The 18,677-nt window shown below is 38.7% G+C and overlaps 1 protein-coding gene across 1 annotated transcript; it reads right to left on the bottom strand.

Annotated features, from left to right (window-relative positions):
* Positions 1-854: 854 nt before the first annotated feature.
* Positions 855-18,412, bottom strand: DTWD1 (DTW domain containing 1). The gene is made up of 6 exons (XM_082322365.1): positions 18,331-18,412; positions 15,247-15,528; positions 14,023-14,166; positions 12,475-12,742; positions 6,709-6,953; positions 855-2,076 (listed from the first exon to the last, which is right to left on the bottom strand). The coding sequence occupies exons 2-5, from the start codon at positions 15,520-15,522 to the stop codon at positions 6,724-6,726; spliced, it is 918 nt and encodes a 305-aa protein (XP_082178491.1). The 5' UTR covers positions 15,523-15,528; positions 18,331-18,412; the 3' UTR covers positions 855-2,076; positions 6,709-6,723.
* Between the last annotated feature and the right edge of the window lie 265 nt (positions 18,413-18,677).

Below are 18,677 nucleotides of genomic sequence, written 5' to 3'. Positions count from 1 at the left end.
GTTGCACAGACTGATCACTAGAAAATGCAGGTTCAGGTCAGCTGGAATTCATGCTGCATTTGGCACACAATTTAGTCATGGAACTGAAGCCCCAAAAATAATTTGTAAAAGAAATAAAGCACTTATGATGTTCTTGAAATGCAGAATTTTTATTTAGCGTTAGCAGCAACATTTGAAGGTAAGTCTATAGTTTCAGCTTGAGCAAACTTTTTTGCTGGACCCCAAAGTATTGTTTTTCTGTAGAAAAGATGCTAAGGATAGGGGGTTTTTTTAGACTTAAAAAGAGTCTGTTCAATTCATTAGCATCTGTCTCCAAAGCAAATAGTTTCAGAAATTGTACTAAAGCAGACCTTTAGGCCATGAAGGTGGCATTCAAGTATGGTTTAAAAAAAACTCACTGATTATACAAGACACTTCAAAATGGAGCGCATCCTAGGAATGTTTTTTTATAATTTAATTTTAACTGAGTAGAAGTTAGGTTTTCCATATGGAAACCAGCCTATCTCATTATGATGAAACCTCAAGAGTCCTAAAGTATGTTTAAAACCAGGACGTGTAGACATTAATAGATACAGACACTAATATGACTAGAGATTATATCCAATCACTGTTGATAGCATGTCTGTTGAAGATGATACTGAGACACAAAATGTTGCAAAAAATGAAGTCCATGTTATTTACCTCAGAGAAAACTTGTTTTATTAAAGTTACATGTTATTCCAGATCATATGCACAAAAATGTATTCCCACAGAGTAAAGGCCAGGTCTTATCTCAGTTTGGTAGGACAGAATTTTTATAATATAAAAATTTGCAATTACATTAATAGGTTTACATGCTGTTGTTTGTAATAAAATTACATTGGAATAGAGTAAATACTAGCATAGACCGAGGACTTTATAAACTAATTGCGTATTATTAATAAAACCCCAAAACATCAGAGAAATACTAAATGTGGTTTGATTATTTTATTCTCCAGTAAGTAATCAAAAGACAGTAAAGCAAGCATCACGTTGCATTACATGAATTTTCCCTCAAGGGTCATATATGTGCATGTTCACTGTAGGTGTTCATGCACGCAATTACTTGAGGCACACACATTTTCCTCAGTACCAGGGTGGGTGCGCTCTTCCTCCTTTCTCCTCTTTGCTACGCAAATGGCGGAGCGTGATCCACGGCATTTCCTCTGTGCAGGTGAGTCAGAATTTCTGTGTAGTTCAACGCTCTCTAAATTTTTCTTTGCAGTTTTACTCTTTTAATTGTTTTGGAATAACCCATTTACCCCTTTGGCCCCCTTTGGCATGCCCTGTTAAGCCTGGATGGATGTGCTTAACTTTTTTTTTTTACACATCTAATATTTCAGCGCTGCTTGGAGCTGCAAAGAAAACATGATACTTTAAGAGACGAGTAGGGAACTACACTACACTCAGAACAGTGAAAAGGTATGAAATATTATTTGTTTTTCCAGTGTATTTTTTGGAGGCATAATATGCCACTTGCGCTGGATAGTGCATCCAAACTTAACAAATTAATTCCTAGTCAAACTACTCATCTGTGTACATTAACAGGCTCAGCTATACGTCTGTATCTAAAGTATACACTTGCTCTGTACATATAATAGTTTATTTTTATAAACTCTGATACCACACTTTGATTTTTCTTTGTCTTTATGTTCCGTAAGACAGAAACAGCATAGGAGAAAATCTTTGGCTTGTGTCCTAATGCATTTATCGCTAGGAGGGAGGTATATATTTATTCATATTTGCACATGTACACATAATTCTGTATAGCTCTTCTATCCCTGTTTTTGGACAAGCAGAAATTTTACAATCAGAACCTTTGAAGTAATAATACTCAGCCTTTAGATTTCATGCTGAGTTCAACTGGCCTATGGGTGCAGCTTCGTATGTAGAGACTTGTTACTCCGAGGCAGAAATTAACTTTACAGGTAAGGGAAGCGAAGTGCACAGGATCATATGTTGAGTAGGACTCAATCTTGGGTATACTGATATGGAGCATTCTCTTCTGTTTACTCTTCTGTGGCATGTTTCCAAACATCCTATTGCAACACCAGTGGTCTGAAAAGCCAGCAGGAAAATCATAGTTGATTTGAATGTGATAACAGCACCAGTATTGCTAAAGTTAGACAAAAATTTCCATTTTCAGTGAGGTGAAAATACAAAGTATGTTTTGCATTAGAGAAGTAGTTCCCACCCCTTGCAGTGGGACTCAAGAACTATTTGAAATTTTTTTTTTCTGGCAGGTAGTGGTAAAGAAACCACATCACTACAAGTGTTTTTAAAGTTTAATGCGATACACTACTTTCAAAATTCTACAGCATCTGATTTCTCTTCAGAATCCATAAAATGGCAGCAATGTGTTATCTTTCCCAACAAGCAAACAGGAAGAATGTTGTACATTTTTCATATAAACACTTACTTCGAATGTTGGTATTACTAAGTGTCACCAGAAACAAAATTAACATTCTTACTAATGACAGCATTGGAATTTTACTAAAACAACATCTCTCAAGACCAGTGATAACAGTTCAGGAATTATGTTGAGTTGTTCAGTACCTCAATGGGTGACCTCATATTCTGGTATCAATAGATCAGCATCTTACTGCCACACGATCTTTTCATCTTAGTGGGAAAATTTTCCTGTTCTAAAATTGCTGCAGTTACTGTTAAGTTTTGTGTCGCAAAACAAGTTTGATGAATTCAGCTGATGCGCAGCTTTTTGGAAGTTTGAGACACAAGTTGGTGGTACCTGGGAGTGTTGTAACTGCATTATAGTAAGTGATGCGAAACTAATAGGAAGTTTTCCCCCCCTCTTTATTTTGGTATTTTCAAAGACAGGGGTAGGTGGAATGGATTTTCACTTCACATTACATTTTATATAAGTACGCTGAGACCATCATTTATGAAGACACACTGATTTTTAAAGCATTCAGTCAAAATACTGAAACTCAGTGCAAGAGAAAAGCAAGAACAGATCACTACATTACTCTGCAATTGGGGCTGAAGAAGCTTATGTGGAAAACCAGATGGACTCAAACTGGAAAAAAAAAATTGCAAGAAGCGGTAGCAAAGGATTTAAATCAGGTGAGATTACAAGTGCTTTGGAAGGTTCTGCTGTAGATTCCAAGTTGCAATCTCTTTTCAATTTCAGTGTGTCTTTACCCCATGCACTGACGTGACCCTCTATTCAACCTAGGCTTGGATGACTTTTGCACTACCTTCCAGGAAAGGAACTGTTTTTTTGCAGCTCCCTCTCTTATTAATTTTGAGAAAAGGATTAAATCCTCCCTCTGACCAAGCATTCAGGCATGTTAAAGTGAAGCCACTTCACGCTCCTGGCCAAACAAAGAACAAAAATACCCACAATAAGCAAAAGCAGATGGCTTCAGTGGCAGGAAATGAATGAGCCAGACTGCAGGTAAAATGGTTCTCTGAACACATCTCGGAGGTTTGTAGTGACAGGTTCTTTGTTATCTGGGGCCTCCCCACAGGAGGCCAGATGTCTTCTGTTGTGAAAGGAGATAGATAGAGATGGTCTTCCTTTTCCTCCCCCTTTAACTTATGGCTGTTTAAGTTACTGCTAATGGAAGTAGAAGCCTGTTTTCCCCTGTGCTCTCTGATGTTTTTGGAAACAGAAGAGATAGTCAGTGAAGGGGTATTCTGATATGAAAGAAAAGGCCCAGAACTGGTCTTTACCTCCCCATGACCCTCATTTTAAAGAACAGGGAGGTCAGTGCTGCTAATTGCACTTGAAAGGATTAACCACTTGATCGCTTTCATTTGGTGGAACAAAACTATTCTTTAGTGTCAAGGCTGGAAAAGTGTATCAGCGGTATTGAGACATTTTCAGTGTGAGGTGGATGACTTGGTTTGGCTTCTTATACCAGTACTGAAATTAAATAGAGGATTTAAATCTTTTTACAGAGGGGACAGCAGGAGATGGGAGAGAAGCGGGAACTACATCTGCTGTTCAGATAAAACAGATTTGCAGCAGAAGTGACAATAACCTCCCTCCTGCCCTCATAAAAGGTTATCACAGGAATACCAACAGACCACGATTAATTATGGATATTAGATGTGCCTCTGTCACTTGGTATAAGAATGACTCTTGCATTACACTGAGGTTGCACTGGAAGAAAAAGAATCTGAACCCAATTCCTGGACACAGTGTTCCAGATTTAAAATCTTTTCTGTACATTGATTTCACCTGAGAATTAAAATTAATTTACTTTTGGAATAGATTCTTAATTCCCATTGTTCAAATAAAGTGAGGTACACAAAACTTAAATTTGGAAACCATTTTTAACCTTATGAAACTATTTTCCAAAAGTAACAAAGAACAGCTTATATAAGCTTTTATCTGACCTCTGCTTCTTAAATAAAAAAACATGTTTTCAGGGAAATGTGTCTTGGAAGTAACTCCCCTTCCCCCCTCCCCCCTGACTTTTCTCTCTGGTTCTTGTAAAACATTAGGTCAGTGGGTTCATTTTATTTTTGTTTGTTTAAAGTGGGTGAAAGTTTCCTTCTCAAGCTATTACACTTGTGTGATTTTTTTTTTTTTAAAATATTACAGCAATCTTTGTTTAAGAAATACAAGAACAGATGGAAATGTCAGAAGACTATCAAAATTCATACCAAAGGAAATAGCATTAATCATTGTAAAAAGCCAAAATAACCTCTCAATAGCAATAAGAACCAAATGAATAAGAAATGTGTTGTTTCAATAGCACTGAGACATGACTGCTGATTTTTCTCGTTGCCTGGCACTTGAGCTCACAATATACTTAACAGCTGTGCCGTTATATATGTATATTTAAAAACAATCTTTCTCATTGTGACTTTAAGCCTGTGTTTCTCATGGTGCTGTTATAGTTCATGCACACTTCATATGCACTCATGTAACTTAACTAGCATTTCTTTTTGCAAATGGACATATGTTTTGATTGTCCACTGAAATGCATTTTTATATGCGTTCACTTGTGCAGATAAGCACACAAATCTGAAGATAAGTATGACTTGCAGAGAGAGTATATTTGTACCTTGTGTTTTAAACAATATTAACTTTGATTTTGATAGCTTGAAGCATTAAAAGACATAGTACAAATCAGTTGTTTGAGCTTGTATAGACTGCTGTGTAAGCATAAAAAGATTTTCTTGAAGTATTTTTCAAGGCACTGTTTCTGTGTTCACAGGGTGTGAGGGTGCCCTCCTGGAGAGTATGCTACAGGTGATAATTTGAGATTTGTTGAGGAAAATATACAACAAAAACTTCAGAATTTTTGTTTAAAAAAGAATCTATTGTATTTTTCAATCTGTATCACTTCAACAAGCTTTAGTTTTTTCTTAAGTAACACACTTCTGAGAGTATTGAGAAATATTTATTCATCTTATATCATACCTCTAATGAACCATTTTTTCCACCTTAAGACTATAATTTTTACCAACATGAATTTTTCTGGCAGAACATCCTAGTATGATAAAAATATATTTGTACAGCTCTGCTTGTAAAGATATAGCCTAGGTCTATTATCTCTGCCAGCATTAGCTGTATGGTATAGCTTGGCAAAGACACTTGTATAATTACATTCACATGTGATGACTCTGCCAGCAGTGCTACACATACCAGCAAAAATTTCATCAGCATAGACAAAGTCTTATTTATGCTGTTCAAATTTGCACTGTTACTGAAAAAGAAAAAACACAACAGATTCATTGTCTGCCTAATTTAAGGAAGTCTTGTCAGAAATGTTGTGGTCGGAACCACCATCTTCCCTACTTCTTGTCTCTGCAAATTACTTTGTCTTAGGTCCTGCAAAAAGATCGACATTTTCAGACAACTCCTACAGTGCAATGAGCCCCTTCTGCTGCTTAGAATATAAGCACGTGGCATCTACAAAATTTTACTATGATATGCCATAGTGACATTTGTAATGTTAGTGTTCCCCAAAATAATAATGATATTGTATAATAATAATAAACACTCAACTAAATTAATTTATTTGAAGAAGTCTAGCATTATCCAAGAAGTTGAGAATAATCTTAATATAACAGTATGTGAATGGTACTATAGAAATCATGCACTGTATAAAGATGTTTAAAGACCGTTCTTTTCTGTTACTAGGACAATTTTCCAGAATTAATCTTTAAAGTACGTAATTTATATTCTATTCACTTAATGTGGTCCTTCATTTTGTATTGGCACCTCCACCCCCCCAAATTAAATACCATCCTAGTAATTTCAGTAAGTTTTTGATGTCATGAAAGTGAAATCAGTATTACTGGGTAAAACACAAAGAAAACACCTGAAACAAAGTATTAATAATAAAAAGCTATCATGCTAATTCCTTTTTACAGTTAGAGAGAGCATTCCTTATGGCAAGAGGGGCCAAGTTGTCCTATCCCCACCTTAGGAAATCATCTCACTGTGATGAGCATATCAGGTCTATAGGTTCAAACACAGCAATATTTAGCAAAACATAACTTTTCAAGTAAGTAATTCTAACTGGACTGCTCATCTGAGTAGTTCTACAACCTCAAATGTGCAGGATATGAGGTCTGCAGCTTACTTTTGGACAAACATTGTAGCCATTAAGAATACAGTCTATTTCCAGATTTCAGTTAGACAAAAATAGTTATATTTGTGTGGTTTATTGTTACGAAAGAAACAAAATAAAATGTAGTGTTACTTACCTATAGACAGACATCTTACTCTTTTCCTGCACAACACTTAGCATTTTTAATCAATGTGTACATAAATGAAAAGAAAAAAAGCAGATTATCATATTGTCCTTTGTAGTTCTCTTTCAAAATCTCCTGATGATAGTCCACAAGGAAATAATAAATTGCTTCTATTGTGGAAAGGTATGTATCTGGCTTTCCCTTCTGATGACGCCAAAAGCAAGTTTTCCTTGTCTTCAACTCAATTTGCAGCAACCCTGTCAAGAAAAAAAGTTGATAGATTAGACAATGTGGATTGGTGGATGGGATGCCAAACACATCATTAGTGTTGTTTTCTGACTTTGCTGCTAGCCTGCTAGATGCCTGCACACAAATAACTTCTCTTCCTGTAACTCCATTCTTCATCTGTAAAATGGAGGCAATAATTTTATACTCCTTTGTGGACCACTCTGAAATTTGATGAAAAAGTGCTGTAAGTTCTAGGTTACAATCCTCATATTTGCAATTAAAACTAACAGGTTATCCCTTCATTCATACAGCCTCGCAGCCCTCGGTAAACTGCAGGGTCTCTTCAGATGGGAAGAGTGAAACCCACACCTACAAAGACTCATCAGTGTTCATAAAATGATTAATCAAACTTCATCTTTTGCAAAGCTAATACCTTCAAGTGTAAAACAGAATCCCTCAGACTGTTACTTGTACTGAACTGAGGAGTATTTGCTAAGAGCCAGACACTTTTCATTTATGCTTATTAAGTAACTGAAATCTCACCGGGATTACTCAGAAGTAAGTATGACAGCATCTGGTCATTAATTTTATTAGAAAGTAAAAGCGGTCCCACTTGTGATGAAAGAAAGAAATTTGGTCTCTGTATGGCGCATGAAAATCTTTTATCTACTATAGTCTCTGTAATTGTTTTATTATTCAGGTGAATTTTAAACGTGTACCTTGATTTTTATGTTCCTTAAGATGCACAAACTACTCAAAAACACCTTAATGTGTAAGCACTTTGTAAATAGGATGGACAGTTGGATTATAAAGAATAGTGTATACTTGTCAATACCAGGATCAGGTTGTAAAATTACCTTCTTCTAAATGTTAAAATCAGATACTAACTGTGTGTCATGGAATAGTTTAGTACAAGTAATAGTATAAACAGCAATATGGTTTAAGAACTGCTTGGAAATTATGGACAGAGGAGTTTCTGTAAGGTCCAAATTGAGGAGCGCCAACTGGCCTATAGCCCAGCCGTTGTAGTTCTATACTTTTTACCTTCAAACTACGTTCAATTCTTTCTAGTGTAATTGCAAGATGGATTTAGTTGTTTGCTTTGCCAGTTAGTAACGTATGATATCTCGCATAGTAAAAGAAATCTCCCCTACGGCATTTTTAAAAAAAAATGAACAACAGGAGATTCCATCACTGAATTTAAATCTTGTTGTTGGCATTTTGGAACTAATTCAAAATAATGTAGTCTAATTATTACCTCTAATAATCCTATACATGTGTATTCAAAATAGTAATAGGAAACTGCATTAAGCTACTTTCCCTCAAGGTTTCAATACTTGAATTCTCAGCCCTAACCAAAGTGAAAACTTTCATCAGATTCATCGATGTTTCCACCTTAACAGCAGTGAACTAAATTTAGGGGGTGATTCCTCCAATGTAAACTCCCAGCTATTTGTGGTTTGAATACAAACAAAAGTTCATTGAAGGCAAGACCACTGACACTACTGAGCTTACCACAAATGCAAGATCAGTTAATTTCAAATGTAGAATTTTAGGAGTTTTGTAATAAAAAAAATGAGAGGGGGTTAAGGGTTACAGTTTACTGAGCATGTTTCTATCATCTGTACTGTATTTGTATCTGTGCAGCCAAAGGCAATGTTTTATTACAAATACTGATTGTTCATATGAAAGCTTACAATACTAAGGAAATCAACATGGTGGGTTTGCTTTTTTAGCATCCACATACTTTGAGCTCATTAGAAATAAATGTTTCTATGAATCTGAGATCAAGAGAAATGGAAATACAGCTACCTTTAAATCTACTTAGGTCATGTAACCAAATATCCCTTACAAAAGTTATTCTCCTGTATATGTGTCTTACAGTAGACAACACCTTCCAGAGAAATCTCCCACCTTTCCTTAAGCCTCCATTTTTTCCTGATATGCTATATCCTATTATCACAGCATAGTTCCTGTGCTCCCTCCACTATAACAATTGAATGCTCAAATCTGTAGGATCCTATATTAATCATGTTTGATCACTGATGTTACATCTAAGAGAGATTCTAAGTTCTTATCAACAAGATATAAGTTGTAAAGTTTACACACAAGCCTGTTGCTTACTCTGAGCCCTCCATCACCTCTTCATCCCTACAGTACTACACAAACTGGGAGATTCACTAGTTCAAGAAATACTAGTGCTGAAAACTTTAAGTAATGAATAATTATGGTTTGTGCCTATGGTAGCTAGTAAGAGTTTAAGCTCTTATTAATGTGTCTATTGTTATTTTAATTATACTGTTGATTTCCTAAAGAGGTAACAGCTTGAAAATGCTATTTCAGGCAGGAATTCTGTTCCTTTCCTTATCTTTTAGATTCCCAAGGTTTATGAGTAACTTAAGGATCTAGGCTGAGGAAGAAGGGGTGTACATACCTTGGATTCACCTTGCCTCTGCTATGGCCCCCTGCATCATGTCAGCATATCGTATTTTAGAAAGAATGTGGAAACTCATGACAGAACTCCCACTTTTTCTTTGCATCACACCCCTGTGTGTGATTTTGAGGGAAGGAGAAAGGTGAAAATGTGAGAAGAGGACAAGAGGTTTGTCAGAAAAAGAGGATGAGGAGAGTTTGCATCACAGAACATCAACTTACTGCTCTCAAATATCCTAGCTGTGCATATGTAAAGGCTACCATTTTCTTGCGGAAATGAAAGCAAGCACAGAAACTTAAAAAAACCCCAACCAAACAAAAAAAAAACCCCAAACTGCTGAAGCAGATGTATGATTCAGCCTTGTACAAGAGCATGTATAAGCTAATAAAATAAGACATTTGACTAATACAAAGTGGATCAAACTTACAGGAAAAAATACCAAAGTAATCTGTTTCTTTAACAACCATGTTGATGTTGCCAATAAGCTGTTTCACTCATATGAGAAAGTAATCGTTAACATTAGATGCAACTCTTTCCTTTCTGATCTGGTGATCACTTTTAATGAAGTAATCAATCTTAGCCATTACCAACTTTCAAATATTTCCTGCTGTTAGCACAACTGGTTTAGTTTTGCTTTCTAAAGATCTATTACACCACTTTTCCAAGATACAGAAGTATTTTTTGTCCAAGTTTTGTAGGCTGTTTGTTTTAAGATTGATGTACTCATTTGCTTTCGCTTGCAGTACAATTAGATAGATTTACTCTCGACATAAATGCAGCCTTACAAAACATAAGGGTTTTCTTTACATTTTCTTGGCTTTGTTAAAGTTTCCACCCAGTATTTCTTGTAACTTCATCTTTCTGAATAAGTATGGCAATTACTTTTTATTTGGAATTATGAACACTCCTTTTTGAACTTTAATATATGAGGAATATTTTGTTGGATGACTTCATTTGTAGTTGAACTGAAAAATGACAACAATAGTTCTCTTTTTCATGTGGGTATGTTGTGGTTTAACCTGGCAAGCAGCTATACACCACACAACCGTTCGCTCGCTCCCTCCCGTGGGATGTGGGAGAGAATCAGAAAAAAGGTAAAACTTGTGGGTCGAGATAAAGACAATTTAATAGGACAGAAAAGGAAGGGAAAATAATAATAACAATAATGATAAAAGAATATACAAAACAAGTGATGCACAATTGTTCACCACCCACTGACTGATGCCCAGTCAGGTCCCAAGCAGCAGCCTCAGCCAACCTCCCCAGTTTTTTTGTTCAGCATGATGTCATATGGTATGGAATAGGCGTCTGGCCAGTTTGGGTCAGCTGTCCTGGCAGTGCCCCCTCCTGGCTTCCTGTGCACCTCCAGCCTCCTTGCTGGCAGGTCAGCATGAGAAGCTGGAAAGTCCTTGCCTTAGTGTAAGCACTGCTCAGCCACAACTAAAACATCAGTGTGTTATCAGCATTATTCTCATCCTAAATCCAAAATGCAGCACTATACCAGCTACTAGGAAGAAAATTTAACTCTATTCCAGCCGAAAACAGGGCAGTGTACAACATAAACTTCATGAGTTTATGCCTAAAGAAACTCTGCCCTATTCATCTTGGAAGGCAAAACTGCAATCTCTAAAAGGAGTATTAATGCAACTTGTGTCCTTTATGACAGGCACTAAGGAAAGCAATGAATGCACATGTTGCGCACACTGTTGTACCTGCTGTATGGAGGGTAAAATTCTCCCCTGGATGTGGATAAGAGAGATTGACTTGCATGATACTAGTCACACCTTACAGCAATCCTGAAAGGTGCTCAGAGAAAGAGGACTGGAATACAGCTGGAAGAGAGATGAAGTTCTAGAAAGCAGGGAAGAGTCCACCAGATCAGCATTCACATGAGGTAACTGGAAACCATTCTTTAAGAGCTCCAAAGTAACAACAGTCATGAATTTTTCACTGATTGATAGAATGCATAAGCTTCCATGGAAATCTTCACTTCCCCTGGCTGCCTGTTACTTTTCTTAAACTCATGCTTTTAAAATAAGTTCCAAATGCTTTACAGTAACTTGCAACGTGCAATTACTCTAATCTTTACAGTAATGCTTCAATTTATTTGATAGAGTATGTTTTGTGTTAAACTAAATACTTAGTAACAGGATTTTAATTAGCCAATACATTATACTAACATGTGGGATTCTTTAATAAACTGACTAGACAGCAAGGCAACATTAATTTTGCATTAATCTTGTAAGAAGTCTGTGAAATTCCTTGTAGGGTCCACTGCAAAGGACGCACTGGTAAGCAGTTATATATATCATGTATAAACTTGATAGCCTGCCTCCCAGCTAAGTGCACCTTTTTCACCAATGAAAGTATTTTCAAACTCCTATTTATCTCAAAGGAAATGGAATGCTATTTCTAAATTGTCTTCTCTTTTGTGGTTCTATTTAAAATGCTTAACTATAAACTTCTTGTAACGAACCTAAGACGAAAAACCTTTGCAGAATTACAAGTTTTTGCTTTCAGAGACGGGAGGGTGTGGAGGGCAAGCAGGCACTCCCTTTTTGTCTGGAAAGCAGTGAGGTCATTGAAATGACCATGAAACAAAAAGAACTTTACTAGAAAAAGAAACCAAGCCATGACATACTTGCGCTATATCCTAGATCCCTCTTTCACCTTCTAGGGGCCTGTTTGCCACTAGTGTGTAGAAAAATTCTCCCCTGGGTCTCCCGAAAGAGCAGATAGCCACCTGCAAAGGAAATCTTTCTGGCTTCCTTCAGAGGTCATTCAAACTACTGGTTTTCTGTTGTCTAAGATGACAGCTTTCATTCTGTGAGACTGAGAAAATTTGTTCTAATAGAGAAGTGGGAGAAATAAATGCAAATGCTTTCTTAATACTAGCCTTAAAATTTTGCAAAACAAACTATATGATGTGAAAAGTAATGGAGTCTTTGGCTCAGGAAGTCTTCTACAGCACTGAAGGAGGCTGTTGAATCTTCCACGTATACTCAGATATAGGATTAGGTATATACTTACATCATGCTCAGGTCTGTTATATAGACATATAGTTCCCTTAGTCATTTCTATAGCAATAACATCTCAATATCAACTTTTCTTTTTACCTTGAAGTCGTTCATCAGTTATTATTTTGTTAGTTTGATTCCAGGTACTGTCAATAAATATTATTTTCTTCAGTCCAGTGCCTTCACTCCTGTTGCTTGAGATGCATTCATTTAGGTTTTTTTCTTCTTTAGGTTCTATTTTTGCTTGCTTAAGAAATGGCTCTCCACAACAGTCATCGTCATAAACACCTTTCTTAGTGTATTTTTGGAGGTGGAAAGCAATATCTTTTAGTGAAACTGAATTGGGACCAGGAAATATAAGTGCTATCTGAATGAAGAAAAGAAATCAAGTGTCAACAAAATCTAATAAACCACCAGGAATTGTTTCATTAAAGAACAGAAATTTTCTATACCCACTCACAAACGTTTAAGTCAGGGGAAGATGAAAGAGTATCTCTTAAAAAGTATTGTCTGAAAGGATGAAAGATTATGTTAAAATAATGAATAAAGATACTTAATAGAGATCTTTAATTAAATGTCACCTCCATGCCTCTACTACCAACTCCAATACTTGTGTAAAAAAAAAGGGGTTTTTTCAGCCAAGACAATGGTGCCAGCCCTGAGGAAGTTCAAATTTCACTTGTCATTGCAGTATATGGGGCATGAAGCCCATAAATAATAGTTTCTAATTTCATTCACAAATTTTAGATCAGAAGAAACAATATCTCTTCTGCCCTTGTGTCTATTGCAGGTCTCACAAATATCTTACATGGAAGAAGACCAGTGATGGCCCGACTTAGTATTTTTTCAGTAGCTTATTGCAGTATTCAGAATCTGTGACTTGGAAAGCCTGGACAATACAAAGTCACTGCAATCTCTTCCCACTTTTGCCTGCCTTCCCCATTCCTCTTTCTGCTTTTTTTCAGCTTCCTCCCTCTTTGCCACCTATGCTTTCCTTGATGGCTCATTCCTTGAAAAAAAATAACATCTCTGATATATATATTATCATCTTCTTCACGTAGTCAAACAATAATGAAAGTGTTAATTGTGACGTCAAATGTGTAAATATTCAATTTCAGATTAATCACACCATTTAAATGAGCATATAAATCCAAGTTCATAGCTCACTTTTTTCAGGTTCTGTGATGACTGTGACAGACAATAGTTCCATTTCAGTAGGTTTTCTCTGTAATAGTCAATGTCAAAAATTTTAAAGACGTTTAAACACTGCAGTTGCTGAATATGATGAGCACAACACCTAACTCCTGTTTAACTTGCTGTAAGTTGAATACTTGCATGTGTTTCAGCAAAATACTTACGGTACACAATGAATCAAATTATCCATTACGTAAGGTGGTGAACATAGGAAATTCAAAGTAGCTAGATAGCGCTACAGTTTTTCCAAGCTTTGGTGGACAGTCCACAACCACTGTACATTTGTAGGCCCAAGCTTTGAGAGAGCTCAACATGGAGTGGACTGGATTGATAGAATAGCACTGTCCTCCCGCTCCCTCCCAGCAGAGTGCAGTACCACCGCAGGAGGAAGTACAGAAAATACCTCTGCACCTCCCCAGCATAAAGCCCTGCTATCTACATAGAATTTCTTACTTCATGTCTTTTTTCTGCGTATTCTGGAATGCAAGGGTATTTATAAATTGTAACATCATCGGGTGCCAGGAGCTTAGCATGCACAGCAGTGCTTTTGCCATCTGTTTCGTTTGGGTGTTTAATAATGTCAATCTTCAAAGGTAACTACAGTAAGAAAGAAAAAAAAAAAAAAGAAATAAGCAATATTTATGATCATATACAGAGGTAAAAAAATTCATGCAAAATCCAGGAGAAATCCCTACAGGCATCTAATTAAGACATATTTGACAATTTTTGACAATGTTTTTGTTTTAATTGGTTTAGAACTAAACTAGAGACAAGTGACAAGAAGCACCTGTTACATTCTCTCAGTTCATGCAAATACCTAAGTATGCAATGAATGCAATTTGGAATGCTGTAGTAGTAGAGTGGTAAAACCTCTATAAACAGTATCAATAAGGTAAATAAGACGTGGTCGGAATTCGAGCAATATAACGGTCCTAAATATGAATAGTTATCTGTATTATATATCTACCTTATTGCAAGAGTGGCCATTTTGATGAAAATACACTCAAATCCACTAGGTCAAATTTCCAAAGTACTTCTAAAGTATTTTCATGATGCTTTCAAAGTACGGAGTGTCTTCAAAATGCATTTTGGTTCCTAGGTGATTTTGCAAAAATGTGTCTCAGTCCTCTTTGATGGTTTTTCCGAGTATTTTAGCTAAAGGGTGTTACACTTATTATTCTTTATTTATATTTTAAGAGTGGTTACCTGAATTATACAACCATGACATTTAGGAATGCCTTTTAGCTCACATTTTATGTAAAATTCACTCTCAATTATGGACAAATCATATTTTTTATTCTGGCCATATTCTGTTCTGGCCAGAGTTCTTAGAAACTGAAGAATGAAGGTAAGAGCACTGTAAAGAAACTTTTAAGAACTAACTTAAAACATCGTCATTTGCATGAGAAGCTAAGTGACTTCAGCTTATCTTCTCATCTAGTAGATGCATAAATGTTTATGTGAAGACTGGAACATTGTCAGTGTTTGTACATGTAATTCCTCAAATAAGAACAATAATTTTATCTAACTGTAGTTTATTCATACTTATAGCTGTGTTAAAGGTGAATGTCCACAAAGAATGAATCGGAAAAGAAACAGTCACAGACAGTCTGTTCTCTGTCCCCAGTAACCAAACGGCACAAGAATATTATAAAAAAAAGCATAAGAAATATTAACCTTCACAGTTGGAATTTCTTTGGTAGGGACAGTTTCAACAGGAACAAAGCATGTATAACAATAAAACATCCTTGAACTACTGCATTGGGGGCATTTTGATCTCCCACTCTTTTTTGCTTTTTCAAGTACTTCCTGAGATGCTAACTGCAATTGTTGAAGTGGGTTATCTTGAAACGATGATGGAGTCTGCAATTCTAGACTTCCCAAACATTCAGTATTTCTTTTTGGTCCTGGAGGGTTTTCTTCATTGAAAAGTGTAGATGAATTTAAAGACATGGTTAGCTGAAACAGACAATATGTTGTAGCTGTTAAATAAAAATCCAATATACTATGAACTCATTTATTTGAAATGACTCCGTATGACCCTATTTAGAAAAAAAATACACATCAAAGAAGGTATTTCCTATAACAGAAAGAATAATAAAATCATCTGATTCAGTTGTTATAGCACCAAGAATTCCAAACAGATTTCAGGAAAGCATGAGACAAATAGCTAGAAAGAGCCTGATATCTGTATCCTTAATGCACATATATGCACATTCGTAATTTTACTAAGATAAGTTATCCCACTGAACTCATGCAGAATTGTTGTTTTTTCTATTGGTAGGATCACAGTCTAAAAGCTTGTGAAAAACACTGGTAGACACTATTTAGTCCCATTAGTCTTCAGCATAACTACCGACAATGAATTAAATGTCTACAGGACAGAAATCCATAAGAGAAAAGTTAATTGTAGAAATTGAGATCTCTATCCTGAAATTTATTGTGTATGGGCAAACGAAACTACCTGAATGAAATCCCTGTTGACAGAACTTTGTGAGATAAAAGAAATCTTCCACGAGCAAGGCTTGAGGCTGAAAAATTAGTCTCAATAGCTAAAATGTGGCTTTAGTGCTCCATATACCAGATAGTAAGTGCTGACCCAGTCTAGACTCATTCTGCAAGTTTGTTTTTATCTAGTAACATTGATGGATTTTTTTCAGGCTTTCTTAAGGACAGGTGGTGTCTCACCCTCTGCAGCTGGCATAAAGTTTTCACTGTGTACTCTAAGTAATGTAGTAGAAACATAACTGTATGCCCATACCCGCTCCAGACAGAATTAGTATTGCTGGGTGCAGAGGTCCATAGTCACAGTTTTAGTGAAACCCTTCTGACTAGATCACTCAGGGTCCTCTCTGCTCTTCAAAGCAGCCCACGGTCAGGAGCCTGCACAGCCTGCAGTAGTTATAAACTGCCTTTTGCACTCTGTGCTGCATCACTTAAAAGGATTCATTCATTTATTTATTTATGTTCAGCTAATTTAGGTTTACTTTTTCATGTCAGGGATCACACTTGTGAAATGATGTAATAAAACAGTCATGGTTAACAAAAACAAACAAACAATAATTCCTGAGATGTGATCCAAAATTAAGTGTTTAAATAAAACCAAGTGTAATTTAATTGAAAAATAACAAAACCAAAACACTCTGCTAACTTTCCAATAAAAATTTAAAATCAATCCCAGAAAAATTAGTTGTTATTTTCTGGTAAATTTAAATATCCGCGCATGCTATGATACCTTTCCCTCCGCCGCCGCCAAGCTCTAACTTTTGAGAGGTCAGAGATGTCCATTCAAATAAACACAAAATCTAATATGCATACAAATTTTATAGTGCAGTTTGCTTTTAAACATCTCTGAGATAAAGCAAAGATACCCTACATCCCAGACTAACCCCTGCTATGATCAAGTTTCCTCAAAGAGGGCGAGAGGCCCTGTGATTTGACATGCATTCCCAGCCTGCACACTGATTCTGTTCAGTATAATGTCTTATGGCACTGTGGTGCTCAACTGACACCCCGAAGCACTTTCATTATTGATACTGACAGGAGATATGCTGCTCTAAAGCAACAGGAAAACCTTTGTGGTCTCAAAATAATAACTGTCCATGAAGTTACAGCAGTATCCATACAGTATACTTTTCAAAAAAAGACAGCAATAGAGTTTCATAGAATTATAGAATGGCTTGGGCTGGAAGGGACCTCACAGACCTTAACTCCAGCCCCCCTGCCAGGGGCAGGGACGCCACCCACTAGACCAGGTTGCTCAGGGCCCCGTCCAACCTGGCCTCGAACACTGCCAGGGATGGGGTGTCCACAGCCTCTCTGGGCAACCTGTTCCAGTGCCTCACCACCCTCTCAGTAAAGCATTTTTTCCTAACACCTAATCTAAATCTCTCCTCTTTCAGTTTGAAACTGTTCCCCCTTTGTCCTATCTCTATCTGCCCTTATAAAGAGTCTCTCTCCCTCTTTAAGTTTACGCAACTTGTAAGATCCAAATCTGGACTCAGACAGAAAATTTTAAGACTGTAAATAACAACTCTGTCTACACCCGATCTCCAAAACCCAGATAAATCACTGCCGCTGGAGGGTACCCGCCACGCTCCAACTGCAATTCTAGGACAGCTGAAAACCCCAGTCGGGACGACGGGGTCGCGGGAAGCTGCGGCGGTGCCGGGAAGCTGAGGCGGCTGCGGGGCGATGCGGCAGGGGCAGGGGCAGGGGCAGGGGCGGCGCCGGGGCTCGGCTCGCAGCGGGGCGGCTGCCGAGGGCGCAGCGCAGAGCCCCGACCGCGGCGCAGCGAGTGCGCGGCCTGGCCGTTCCCCGCGACGTTCTGTGGCCAGCGGGGCCCAGGGCGGCGCGAAGCGGGCGGCAGGCGCTCTGAGGGCACGGACGTTTGCCGCTGTGATGTCGCACGGGAAATAACAGAGCAGTGCTCCTGCCTGGGCATGGCTGGATGGCCCCCGTCACCGCAGGGACACCGGGACCCCGAGGGCGGAAAGCCGCCTCCTGTCGCGGGCCGGCCTAGCCGGCGGCCACGGCGGCGGTCTGGGGCCGTCCCCACCGCGGAGAGCTGCCAGGCCGCCCCCCGCGCGGCCCCCAGGCCCCGCCACCCCCTCACGGGCCGCGGGGCTGCCAGAGACGCGCTGCCTCCGCGCCGCGCTCCCTCCTCTCTCCTTCCCCCCCCCCCCCCCGCCCCCGGTGGCCTCGACGCCGTCGCGGTGGGGCGGGGAGCTCCGCATCGCACCGCACCGCGCCGCTCCTCACCCGCTCCCTCGGCTCCAGCCCCTCCGCGGGCCGGCGCTCGGCGCAGAGGGCCGCCCCGCTCCTCTGCGGCCCTCACAAGCCCCGGAACGAAAGTGTCGGGCTCGGCCGCCGCGGGGAGGAGGGGGCCGGAAGAGTGTGCGCAGGAGAGTGCTTTTCGGCGGGGAACGGTTGCTAGGGCAGGGCCGCGTGACAGCCCCACGCCACAGACAGACTGACTGACTGACTGACTGACAGGCCTGAGGGCTCTTCTCCGCGGCGGGGTGTCCTCCTCTCCGCACCCCTCCGCGGCCAGCTGGCTGGCTGCGGCTCGGGGTCCCCCCCCGGTAGAGGAGGACGGCTCCTAACGG

The sequence above is a fragment of the Platalea leucorodia genome (assembly GCF_965183815.1).
Source record: "Platalea leucorodia genome assembly, chromosome: 9".
NCBI lineage: Eukaryota > Metazoa > Chordata > Aves > Pelecaniformes > Threskiornithidae > Platalea > Platalea leucorodia.
The sequence above is the reverse complement of the archived record's forward strand: the minus strand, read 5'-3'. Positions and strand labels throughout refer to the sequence as shown.

Excerpts from the sequence above, each read along its gene's own strand:
- DTWD1 (XM_082322365.1), bottom strand. The coding sequence starts at position 15,522 with ATGTCTTTAAATTCATCTACACTTTTCAATGAAGAAAACCCTCCAGGA. Across the intron at positions 14,167-15,246 it reads AAGAAATTCCAACTGTGAAG|TTACCTTTGAAGATTGACAT; the intron begins GTTAATATTTCT and ends TTCTTACTGTAG. Across the intron at positions 12,743-14,022 it reads ACGCAGAAAAAAGACATGAA|ATAGCACTTATATTTCCTGG; the intron begins GTAAGAAATTCT and ends TTCTTCATTCAG.